Source organism: Camelus bactrianus, chromosome 19 (assembly GCF_048773025.1).
Source record: "Camelus bactrianus isolate YW-2024 breed Bactrian camel chromosome 19, ASM4877302v1, whole genome shotgun sequence".
Classification (NCBI taxonomy): Eukaryota; Metazoa; Chordata; class Mammalia; order Artiodactyla; family Camelidae; genus Camelus; species Camelus bactrianus.
Window position 1 is genome coordinate 31,677,544 of NC_133557.1, and position 12,817 is coordinate 31,690,360.

At 59.2% G+C, this 12,817-nt stretch overlaps 1 protein-coding gene across 1 annotated transcript in view; it reads right to left on the minus strand.

Annotated features, from left to right (window-relative positions):
- Positions 1-7,331: 7,331 nt before the first annotated feature.
- Positions 7,332-12,817, minus strand: part of TAF4 (TATA-box binding protein associated factor 4) — a 62,762-nt gene continuing 57,276 nt past the window's right edge. The window contains 1 exon segment of the mRNA XM_074347531.1: positions 7,332-8,817. Within this exon segment, the coding sequence (XP_074203632.1) occupies positions 8,650-8,817 (168 nt within the window). The 3' untranslated portion in view covers positions 7,332-8,649.

Sequence of the window (12,817 nt, forward strand, 5' to 3'; positions counted from 1 at the left end):
CCCCCCCAGTCACACTCAGACTCAGGTGCACACGCGAGCGCGTGGCTGTCCTGACTCCCACTTAGCTGAAGGGTGCTGTCCGCGGTGCTGACTTCCAGCCGCCCAGCCCTGCTCCCGTGCGGCTTCAGAACATGCCCGCGCGGACTTTGCCCGTCTGCTTGGAAAATTATCTCCAAGACAAGAATGGGGATGGGGTGAGGTGAGGTGAGGTCAGCCCTGCTGAGCTCCAGCCACAGAGACCTCGCTTCTCCTGGCCCTTCCCTGCTGGGCCGCGCAGCGGGGAGGACGCCAGGGCAGCAGCTCCCGGGGGCTCCACGTGCGCAGCGCCCCCTTGCAAGGCCCAGGAGAAATGTTCACAGACTTCTCTGTGGGGAGAGCTTCCCCCCCCTCCCCCGGACTGTCCTGTGGCTCTCACTGCCTCTTCTCTTTGTCTGATTCCTTAAAACAACTTAATTATTTAATGTTTATGTATTTTAACTCGACTTTTTCCTCTAGCCTGCCTCCACACCTTGGCAGGACAGTGACCTCCCTGGTTGCCCCCACTGTGTTCCCAGTGTCCGGCACTTCCCAAATGGAAAGACACGCTAACCAGGCCCTGGACACCCCGGGGCAGCAGCAAGTGTGTAGCCAGAGCCTGGCCAGAGTCAGGACCCAGGTTTGAGTCCAACTCTGCCCTTCTTGGAGCTCCTGACCTTGGACAAGTCCCCAGAAGATCTCCGGGCCAACACCACCTGCCCGACGGGTGGTTAGGAAGATGAACTGAGACAGACGAAGGCCAAGGGCCCGAGAGCACTTCAACGGACGCAGGGGACCCACACTGCATGGCTAGCCCTCCAGGGGCACGTGCTATGGTCACCAGGCATGCAATGCCTGCGCACAGGGTGTGGGCTGTGTGCGTGTTCACAGAGCGTGCACCGTCTCCCTCCACCACACACCCAGGTAGCCAGTGGGCATGTCACTCCTGGCCCCACTGGCTGAAACCTCCGCCCACCACCGAACACCAAGGAAAGACGCCAGAGGTGACTCAGGAAGGGAGCAGAGAAACTTCCAGAAGCATGCTGGCCAGTGTGTCCAGGCCGGGGGGGGGGGGTGAACTCTCTGCACCTGAGCCAGGAGTGAGTCTGCGCTTGCAGCTTGGCCTTTTCCCTCCCTTTAAATTTTCTGGAATGGTTGCCATGGAAACTAAGAGGCCTGAGGTCAGGAGCAGCTGAGGAGGAGGAGGCAGCTGGGCACTGGTCAGCGGGGCCTGCTGGGAGGGCCCGGCAGAGACAGTTACAGTGCCGGAGGAGATGCCTCTGGGCACCCACCCCTCTGCCGTCCACGCCGCCTGCTCCTTGGGGACGTGAGGACTCGGTGTGGTCGAGGTCACTGAGAGGGAGGGGAGATGATGGAGATGAAGCCGGGTGATGGAAACACTGGCCGGGGAGGGGGCCCCACAGTGGCGACCTCTGGAGCATCAGTGCCAGAGACCGGGCCAGCCCAGCCTCACATGTCGTTTGGTCTGCCTGGCTCGTCCTGAAACGTTGGACCAGCTGCCGCCCAAGGAAGCGGCGACCTCACCTCGAGAGCCTTAACTTGATTGCACCTGCTGAGACCCTTTTTCCAAAACAAGGCCACATTCACAGGCTCTGAGAACAAAGACTTGACATCTTCTGGGGGCCACTTTCAACCAACCACAACTGTCAGCACTGAAAAGTCAGGAGGTTTTAATGCCACCACCGACCTCCCTCCTCGGCTCTCCACCACCACCAAAAAAGAACACCTGGGTTCAGGGCCTCTCTTGGGAAGTCGCAGGCTTTCCCTCTGGGCCAGCGATCAAGGCCACGGACGTGCAGGGAATCCGAGCGAGGGTGGCAGGAGAGACCTGGGAGGAGCCAGTGACCGCACGTGGGGGACTGTGACGGTTCTCTGTGCCCTCCCAGGCGACGACTCCTGCCCCACGTGATCCTCCGTGAGCAGGACGGGGGACCCTGCACGTGGTGCACGAGCGCCCAGGCCAGCTCGGGGCCTGAGGACTGGCCAGATGCCTGTCTCCGGGCGTGTCTGCTTTCGGCCCGCTCAGCTCGGGCCGGTCCCGGGCTCTCCCCACGGGGACCTGGGGGGCCCGCAGGAAGGAGCTTCGTGGGGTTCCAGGGCCTTTCCCTCAAGTCCGCTGCCTGGAAGTGTTGGGGATGAAATTAAAATTCATCTTCTAAGGCAACCAAAAAAAAATTTAAACATAAACTTTCTACTCTGCCCGTTTGGGCCTCCTCCCTCCTCTCCAGCGTGCTGGCGATCTGCGTCTGTTAATCAGACCCCCCACGGCAGAAACACCTGCTCAACCATGAAGATTGGTTTTCATTCTTCCGGCGCCAGCCAGACAACAACCGTCCTTTCCCAGCCCTGTGAGGGCTCACGATGACCCTCCACTTGCCACGCACGTGCAGACCCTGGCGGACCTTGTGCACGAGGCCAGCATATCGTTTCCCCTGAAGACACCCACTGGGCCAGAGCAGACAGGCCAGAAGACCTGGGGAGATGCTGGGCCGCGTTTCACGCACTCGGCACTGTCGCCCGCGTTACTACCGCTAGCCATGTTACCTGTGCGCTGCCGATCTCACACGATCGTTGTTTCTTGCATTACCAGATGTGTGGCCGAGCCTCCAATACAAATAATGACAACTAAATGACTTGGGACAACTGATGAAACACACAGCCCCATGAGAGCAGCGATGCAACAAGTCCAGGAGCAGGGAGAGGCACGCGGCAGGCTGCGGGACAGGCGGTCCCAGGGCTGCAACTGCTGCCCCTCAGCACGGCCTCGCCAGTAACAGCACACGGAGTGGCCCGTCAACAGTCTTCAGCTGCCTGGGAACGCGCATCCCTAGGCAACTTGGTCCTGAAGTGCCTCCCAAACCTTGGTGGAAATGAAGACCGAGAGGGAGAAGCCCCGTGCCCTCCACGCACCTGACTGCCGGCGGCGCGCTCCAGTGAGTCAGCGTCCCATCCCCCACCCGCGGGCTGCAGTCAGGGCTCCCAGGGCAACCTCTCAGCCACCCAGGAGCCTGGGGAGATGGGGTGCTACTGCCGTCTCCACTCCAGAGACAAGAGGACGGAAAAGCTGTCTGCACCCAGAGGAGAGGATGTGAGCCCTGACTCTGCCGGTGGGAGAAGAGGCCTGGGACCACCCTCAAGGGAAACCCAGCACATGGGGGTGGGGTAGGGCAAGGTCTGGGGGCCCCACCCCTGCCGCTGGTGCCCAGATGGGGGCCTCAGTCTGATGAGGTCGGCACCACCCAGCACCTCCCCGCCTGCACATCTCCTTCTACACGCTGCCCCATCTCTTCCAGAATCCCTGAGGCCCTGGCCCGGAGCTGGCAGAGGCCCCCTCCCAGGGGGCGGCCCCTCCCCTCCCCAGCCGGTGGGGGTCCTTGGCCCAGCCAGGGTTGGTGGCTACACCTTGACTCCTTGCCTGCTGCCCTGGGGGTGGAGGGGAGGGGCCGTGAGAGTGGGGTGCAGAGTACTTGGGCAGGTTCTTTTCAGGGTGCAGTCTACAACGCTGGGAGGACGTCACTCCTTCCCCAGACTCCTGGAAGCCAGTTCTCAGGGCTGGGCTGGATCTACAGGCCTGGCTGAATGGACAATGAAGTTCTTGTCACCACCTTGCCCCAACATCTCCCAAAAAGGCTCCGTGCTGGGTCTTCAGGCATAGCCAGACCCAGGTGCTCCAATAACATCAAGACTCTCCACTCCTCGCTTGCGCTCTGGCCTCACGTCACCCCTCGCGGGTGCTCTGGCCTCATCTTCAGCCGGGCTTTCGAGAAGCAGCAGCCAAGGTGGCCCTCGGCAGACGAGCTGACCTCCTACCAGCCGCTCCCCAACTCAAACATGTAGGGCTTTCTGTGGACTGCCCACACACCCACCCCCCTCCCCGCACCCCCTTGTCCCCCCCCCTCCTTGCACCCTCCCTCTGCCCTTGGCTGGCTCTCTTCCTTAGCATGCCCCACCTGCCAGCACAAAAGCCCCCTTCCAACCTCCCACCCCTCGCAGCTGTCCGCCCCACCTCCCCTTCCCAGACAGCCTTCATATAGGGCCAGCATCTCCAGGCCCTAAGCCCCATCCTCCCCGCCCACTCAGCACAGATTCCGGCCCACCTGCAGGGGCCCTGGCAGCACTGCCCACCCTCTGCGCCCTTGGCTTCCTTGGGCAGCGGCTCACCCCTCTCTGGAGCCCCTCGCTCCCCACCCGACGACTCACCATGCTCTCACCCCATCAGGTGTCGCCCCAGGGACTTTGTAGGCACGCAGACTTTGCCAAACGCCCCTGCCCCGGGCGTCACTGCAGGAGCGTGGCGGGGACGCCCTGGCCTTCCCTCTGCCACCGGCTCCCCACCTAGGCCCAAGCACCAGCCTTCATTCTCCTGCCAAACGCCTGAACAGGGGTCCCCTACCCTCCCCGCCCCACATCCGTCCAGCGCCAGAACACGCCCACTTCCCCCCACAACCTACACCTTCCTCTTGACCACATCCCACCCAAGACAATCCCCACCTGGGAACACAGCTTTATTTTTATTCTTATTCACTTATTTTTGTGTTCTGAGATATTTCTGATGTACGGTGAACTGCACGTATTTCCAAGGTGCACCTTGAGAAGTTCTGACAGTTGTAGGCAGCTGTGAAGCCATTGCCACAATCAAGGTAATGAGCGTCCGGCACCCCAAAGGGTCCTGGTGCCCTCTGCACGACTCCCCACCCCCGGCCCCACTGATGGCGTCCTTTGATCACGGATGACTTGGCACCTCCCCGTGCGCTACACAAAGGGAACCCCACGGGGGTCCTCGTCACCAGAGAACCACCATGTGGTCCTTCACTGAGTGAAAGGACCAGTTCCTCCACTCACCTGCAGATGGACAGCTGGGGTTTTCCCAGTGTTTAGCTACTTGGAATGAAGCTGCGGTGCACAGCCGTGCGCACGGCTGTGCGTGGTCAGATCCCTCACGTCCCTCGGGCCGGTGCCCAGGGGCTCGGGGGCGGACGTGGTAACGCACAGCCCACTTCTGAAGAAACCGCCCAGGGCCGTGTGACCTACAGCCCCGAGGTCCCCACCCTCCGGGCCGTGTGACCTACAGCCCGGGGATCCCCGCCCTCCGGACACTCGGCATGGCCAGTCCCTTCCTCCAGTTTTCAGACAAGCACAGGAACCGGCCCCCGCCTTCCTCCTCAGCTGCACCGGCAGGAGGACCCATCCCCAGCCCCCCACCACCTCTGCCCAGGCTGCGGCCCCCGGCCGCCTCTCTCCCAGGCCAAGTCGGACCTCCTCTGGGGAGGGGCAAGCTGTGTCCACGCCCCACGCCCCAGGAAGGCATCCTGCGGGGAGAGGTGCTCACTGGCACCTGCTGAACAAATCTGTTTCAGAAAAACATAGACCTGGGCACCGCGATTCTCCTCAAAACTACAGAACTGCTGGCAGTCGGGTCTCAGCCTGGTGAGCCCACCTCAGGGAGCAGCCGGAGCCACTCTAAGCAGGAGTGTGACTTGTCCCCGTGAGCCTCTTGAAGAAACAGGATACGTTCCCTTGGGCAGCCCCTTCCTGGGCCAGGCGTCCCCAGTGAGGCTGGGACGGTCCAGAGGAGGCTGCTCTGGAAAGGCTCACGGAGCAGGGCTAAGCGCATGCCTCCACCGTGATGGCATGCTCGGTTGAGCGCTTGCTGTATACAGGACTGAGGATACAGAGGCCTCCAAGGGGCCCCCAGAGCTGCGCAGGCCGACAGCCCTGGGCAGCCCGTGCCCCAAGGGCAGCACGGGGAGGCAGGTGGGCCTTTTCTTAAGATAAAGTTCACATTTGGAGACCACAGTCTGAGATAAGGGAAAACTAGTTAACAATTAACTGGCTAACTAGTGACCGAGGACAGTCACAAGGTCTGTCTCAGTGACGGCACTGCAGGAAGACCATGAGCTGTTGCCCGCTTCGCCCGCCCCTGCGTCCATTCCCGCGCCGCCCCTCACCCCGCGGGGCCTCGCACACTGACCGGACCGGGCAGAGTACGCAGAAGCCGGGGCAAGTCAGCCCCACCTGCAGGACCCCAGGCATTCCGTCCTGCACTGACGGGCCTGAGTTAACTTCAGGCCAAGACCTCAGCGAGCACAAAGCATCAGTCGTGGTAGAAAGTGCACGCGTGACTGAACCAACCAGCCGCCTCAGGCATTTGCAGGAGGAGAGAAGACTGCATGCTGTGCCCTTGCATCCCAGAGGAGGCTCTAAAAACCCGGGTTTAGTTTCTCGCGTCACCCACCAACACAGGTGTCCCAGGTTAAACTGCGTCCTCCCCTAAAAAGATGACGTCGGAGCCCTAACGCCCCAGGACCGCAGGACGCGACCTTGCTCGGAGACGGGGTCTTCACAGAGGGCATCAAGTTAAAGCGAGGCCACTCGGGTGGGCAATCCAAACGGCTGGCGTCCTAGGGAAAGGGGAGATTCAGGCTCAAAGACAGGCGCGCACTCGGAGCAAACGCCACATGGGGGTGAAAGGGCGACGCGGCCGTGGCCGAGGAACGTCGGAGACGCCCGCAAACCCCGGGGCCCGGGGCGCCCACAGGGAGCAGCCCTGCCCACGCCTGGGTCTCCACTCCAGCCTCCAGACTGCGGGGACAACACCCGCTGCTCCCGTGGCCCGGGAGCCGCAGGAGGGCATGCTTCCAGGCGTCACTTGTCAGTAAACCCTCGTGGGGCCGGAGGTCCCTCCAAACGGTCAAAGTTAACATGAAAACTAGACGCCAACTCCAGTTACACCAACGACTGGGGGAGGCAGCGTGCTGGTGGAACGCAGGCACTCCCCCTCGCCCTCCCAGGAGCGACGGTCCCTCGAGGCCAACCTGCGACGCCCCCTGACCGAGACGGGGCAGGAGACCTCCGGAGCCCCGGTCCTTCCCCGTCGTGCTGGGTCCACATGGGGCCAGGGGCAGGCTCCCGGGGCGTTCCTGAAGCCGTGCGCGCCCCCTCCCCGGGCCCCCCGGCCTTACCTTCCCTCTCCCAGGGCTGCCCCAGCTCCTCTGCACGGACCGGAGCCCGGCGTCCACACAGCACGAGCCGCTGTGTGTCCGAGGCGGGGCGGCCCAGACCGTGAGAGCTCGCCGGGCGCGGCTCGGCCTCCGGGCCCTGGGACTCCACACCCGGGTTAGACGCCGCAGCGCGCAGGGCCTGCCCTTGCAGGTGAGGCTGCTTCTGCCAGGTTCGCTGGGTTTTAGACGCCGACCCTAATAAGGAGCTTGTGAACACACACCTCAGCGAGCCCAGAGCTGAGCCTCTGGCAGCAGGATCTAAACCTGAAAACTGGGAAAAACAGGCAAGACGAATGCAGATAAATTCGTTTTTAATAAAGGGGTTAATTCTCTTCCAATCCTATATAAAACCATAGCGATTAAAAACTTCATTTTGAAAGTAAAATATTTACATATGAACAAGTAACTGTGCAAAATTTACATGAAAAAATGGAAAGACAGGGTTTTCCTAAAAGACAAAATAAAAGGTGTAACAGTTTCCAGGTGTCGATAAAAAATACTATCAGCACTCAGTCCACACGCGCGCGGAGAGTCTAACGTGGGAATTCACACGGAGAAAGCCGGAGCATTTACAGTCATAAAAGTCCTATCGATAGACAATTTAATACAATAACCTCTGAAAATATAAAGAACCAATTAGTATATTTGTAATAAAAAAATAGGTACAAAGAAGGGGCTTTTGCTCTGGACGTCTGTAAAGTGGGCCCACAGCTTGCATACAGTCTCTTAGCAAAATAATTATAGTTACATAGCCGTCTTCTGTCATGTGCCAAAAACTATGTACAGTTACCGACAAAATACACCAGCCATTTTTCAACACTTGATTCACACTGAGAAACAGTCTTTTGATGATTCTTCTCAACTTTGATTTTATTTCATCTAAGTTTTCACTTTTAGCTAAAAAACACAGTGCAAGTAAAATAGATTTATGCTGAAAAGGTTTTCATTTCTTTTAACTTTACAGCTTTACAAACTATAGCAAATAAAATGCATTTGTACAGATGCTGACCACACATTCAGAAGGAGCCGCGGCGCTGGGCCCCGAGAAGCAGGAGGGAGGTGGGCCCCGAGGCGTGGGTGGCCGAGGAACGCCCACCTGCACCTCGGGAATCCCGAACGGAGGGCGGGGGAGGGGCGACGATAAATAGTCTAAAAAATCAGTTTGCTTTGCCAACTGACTAATACAAAAATAAAATAAGTGAAATGAGGTCATCGGCTGTAGACACACACCTACGGAGTAAGTTGGGTTGAACTAAACCAAATGCACAAACGATGCAGAAACCGCTATGAGCTGACAGAGGGCAGCTAATTATTTGCTAAACGATTCCATCAGTTTTTATATATGGCTTGTTTGGCAAGAAGGCCACTCAATCAAAGATGAGTTAAGATTTAATTGTCCTTTTAGAGTACCCACGGGCCTCTGTGTTCTCTGTTACAGAAACGTGTCTTCCTCCGTACAGAAGAGTTGACTTAGAAACAGGAATATAAAACTGCTCCATTGTAAAGAGGTGGCTGTTTTTTAAACAATATCCCATTTGCTTGTTACAAAAAGGCGTCTCTGCAAACAAATGAAAAGTCCCCAGGCGTCTCCCTCTGAGAGGCCGTGTCCGAGCTACTTAAGGAATGCTTTGTAGAGCAACAGTGAATGGCTTGTCTCGCGTTCATTTTCTAAACAAAATATGAGGTCCCTGAGGTTGACCCGCGTGATCCGCTGTCGCGTGAACTGTCTGGGGGTTCCGATGCCGGAGCTGCCTGGGACCGCCGAGCCTGGGCCCGAGCCCTGGTGACGAGAAAGGAGAAGACAGCCGAGTTAGTGGTGGCAGGGTGGGCGCCGGAAGGAGGGGGCGGGGCCAGGTGCCGCCCCAGGACCGCGCGCCTGGGGCGGCTCACGTTTCCCTACAGGTGCCCCAAGGAGCCCTGATGCTGGAGGAAGCCAGGCCCGGGACAGGCTCCTTCCCGCAGGCCTAGCGCTGGCGCTGAGGTGCTTTACGAGCCCCTAATGGGGAGGGGTGAGAGCAGGGGCACGGACCCCCACGCCGACCTCCAAGACTGCTGCTCTCAGGCACACGCTCAAGAGCACGAACCCCGCGACGCCCCACAGAGCTCAGACTCTGGCCCCTGGGTGTGGGGAACGAAAAGGTGGTGGCAGGGGACGCAGAACAGCTCCAGGGCTTGCCGCTGGTGCCCCCGAACTCCAGTGTCCAGCGTCTCAGGAGGGCTATGCTGCACCTGCGGCTGGCTGTGTCATCCCCACTTCGCTGACAAAGTCCAGACTCCTGGGCCAGGCGGGCTGGCTGTCGGCAGGCTGGGCTGCAGGACTCCACGGTGACCACAGTCACCCATGGCCAGGAGGGAGCCCCCTGGGCTGACGGCAGCAGTTCAGCCGGCCTGCACCGCAGGGAGCTGCCAGTGTTCTCCAGGACGTGGCGCGTGGCCCTCCGCAGCAGCGTCCTTCGGCGTGGCCCCGTCTCCATGCGACACTCAGGGCCCAAGGGCCCACACACTTCCAGCTGGATGGCTCTCGCTCTTCCGTGCAGAATGAGAACTAAGTGTCTGGGTTCTGATGGTTAAAGTTGCTCGTGTACATTTCAAGTGCAAAACTTAAATCTGGCATTTTACAACATTTTCTCAAAGTCTAATAAGCAGGTGGCAGCAACGAGTTCTATGAGGCTGGAGGAGGCCGCACAGCGAGCGGCCAGCAGGTGGCAGGCAAGGCCAGTCCCTCCACCGGGGGCCCCTTTCCTCCGGGCGCCGCGCGCTGCCCACGACACGTCTTCGACCCTTAATTACGATTTCTTTAAGCCCCCTGCAGACACCCTTAACCGCGGGGTCCCTCCTCCAGACCAGTCCTCTGGTGACTACGTTTCCTTGTTTGGAACAACTATTTCGGTTTTCTTGGTGGTTTTCCCTGAGTCTCCGTAACAGCCCTACTGCAGCATTGTGTGTACGAGACAAACAGCACCCTGAAAAGGTTGTGATGAAAACGCACAGTTTAGAGGAGCGCGGAGGAAAATGGGGCTCCGTCTCGGGAGCTGCTGTGCACCCGGGCTGCCCGCAGGCCGAGTCTCTAGAAAGACGGCTGGGGCAGGGAGTCCGGGGGGGGGGCCTCTCCTCCTGCCTCCAGGACAGACGGACAGCGCCTGGCCTCGGGTCTTGGGGACTCTCCTGTCGCTCGGAGAGAACAAAGCACTATCTAAACAACGGGCCAGACGTCTTCAGTGGCACCTGCTGCAATTCTGGACCGGGTTTGATGTTCCTACTTGAAAAATAGTTCCACGGCCAAAAATGGCTGGGACAAGGGTGAGGCGCTCACTTCAAGCACAGAATTTAAAGGATGCTAAAAAATCAGAAATCAAGGTAAGTAACATTTTAATGCAGAATTTTTTAGAAATCGAAAGTGGTGCCAGAAAATCCAGACAGGCAAGTGTCAGCACAGCCCACGGGGGAGGGGACGGCACTGTCACTCACGGACGGTTCTGTGGACGTTAATAAAACGCCTGCGATGCTTCAGTTACTTCTAATACCACAAGGCGAATGCCACCCTTTAACTGGACGGCTCTGGGGCGTCCTGGCTACGGGAAGGGGTCACAGGAACCCCGTGCCCAGCCTGGAAGTGGGAGAACCCAGAGCCCCATGGGGGAAGCCAGAGGGAGCGGCCAGCAAGGACCAGAGGCCACAGGAAACCGCAGGGCCGTGGGCGTCCACCCAGGAGAGGGCAGGGTGGCGCCGACTCACACAGCATCCGCCCGCAGGCGCAGGGGTGAGTCGGTCTGCTCTGTTTCGCTTGGTATCTGCAGGCCGTGGAGGAACACTAGCTTCCTCCCCCCCAAGCATCGCTGTGAACACTCATCCAATCCTGTCACAGGACTGTCCACAGGGTTAATAAAAAGAGGCTGCTCCTTCCTCTGAAGGCAATCTCTCCACAGTCAAAAACGCCACAACCAACTGACAGGCAACAAACATGAGATGTAGGAACCAAACGGAAAAAATCAGCTTCCATCCACTTTCCACCTGGCTCACGGGGTCACTGTGCTCGGGACCCCAGGGCTGTGCACAAGCGGAGCTGGCAGCTGGTGCTGGGAGCGTCGGCCCCGGGACTGCCGGGGGCTCCCACTGCAGGGCCATCTCTGCTCCCCTGGAGCCCACCTAGCAACAGCAGGGAAATGAGGGCATCTCTACCCAGCCGGGCTGTCCCTGCGTCCCAGGAGGGGAGCAGTTTGGGTCAAAGTGCCAACAGCACAGGCTCCCACGGGCTCGTTCTGCTTCCTGTGCGCAGCGTGGCTCCTAAACTCGTCCGCACCCGCCACGTCCTCACCGTCCACAAGGACACAGGGCAGAACAGCAGTAACAGAGACACTCGGGCACCCGGCTCGCGAGCACAGACGTCCCTCACGGCAGCCGAACACAAGGTCACCCCAGTGCCCCCCCCAGTCTCCCCAAAACCATGCAGAACAGGAGGGGACACAGAGGCCTACTGGACGCACCGCCTCAGCACAGGTGAGGACAAGGCGCGCCCAGACTTCATGAGAAGCATTGACACATCCCAGGCGGGGTCCCACTGCGCCCCCAAGAGGCCAAGCAGCAGAGACGGAGCCAGGAGGGGGCAAGGGGACTGGAGGGGCCAGAGGGTCTGGTCCTCCCCGCCAGAGCGCCAGGCACCCAGAGCGGATGCGGAGGGGCGGAGCGAGATGTGAGACAAGACCCTTGAAATTGGGCAGCGGCAGGGAGAGAAGTATGGGGGTGGAGGGTCCTGCAAGTCAGAGCCTCGCTGCCAAAACCTCAGACATTTGGGGACCCAGCCGACTCTGCAGAGCCGCCAGGAGGGGGCGCCATCACACCGGAGTCTTGTAAACACCCCAAACCACAAAAAAACGAAGGTCAAGGTAGCAAATCCATGAAGAGCCACTGCAAAAAATCAGAAAATGAAGTTCCACGCTTGTCAGAGACAAACAGTCTGGAAAAAACAAGAAAACTGTAAGACAACACAGCCAACAAAAAAATAAACCTTTGAGGACATGAGAATCACCTGAATCAAAAACTCAAAACTTAGGGGGAAAAGGGGTTAAAAACGAGAAGGAAATGAGAGTTGATTGATTCAAGAAAGAACTGGGGGGGGGGGGGCAAAATTATCTCAGAAATGAATATAAATGGTAAGGCGCTCAGGGGAGAAAAGACGGGAATGGAAACGCAGTGAGAGGCAGAAGAGCACGGGCGTGGAGACGAGCCGGGCCCGGGAGGGGCGGGCAAACGGGAGGCACCATGGAGGACGCGCCTGGTGCCCGGAGCACCTCAGGGGCGGCACCTGAGCTGCGATCCGGGGAAACGGTCAAGAAGTGGGAAAAACCAACCTACGTGGACTCAAAGGGCACCTGGGAAAATTATTAACCCATAAAAGTCGACTTTGACACAGCCCCGCGGAACCATCAGCTTTCCAAGGGGAAGGCCTCCAGGTGACAGGAGAAAACTAACGATGAAGGTGAGAAGGCTAGCCTGGCCTCAGGCTTCTCCACCAACACAGGACGCAGCGGAGCAGCGTTAACACCCGCGGAACGCAAACGTGACCCAGCAATTTTACATCCAGCATGGCTGTCCTCCACATCGAGCCACAGAAAACCCGTTCCAACGTGAACTGCTCAGGGGACGCTGCCCCTGAGGCCTTCATGAGGGCTCCGCCACGCGCGGGGGGGGGCATCCCAGTGAGAAAGGGCGGGGAAACGGCAGGAAAAGACAGGCGGAAGTCAGCACTTGTACAAACGTGCATCCGGTGCCAGGGCGAAGGC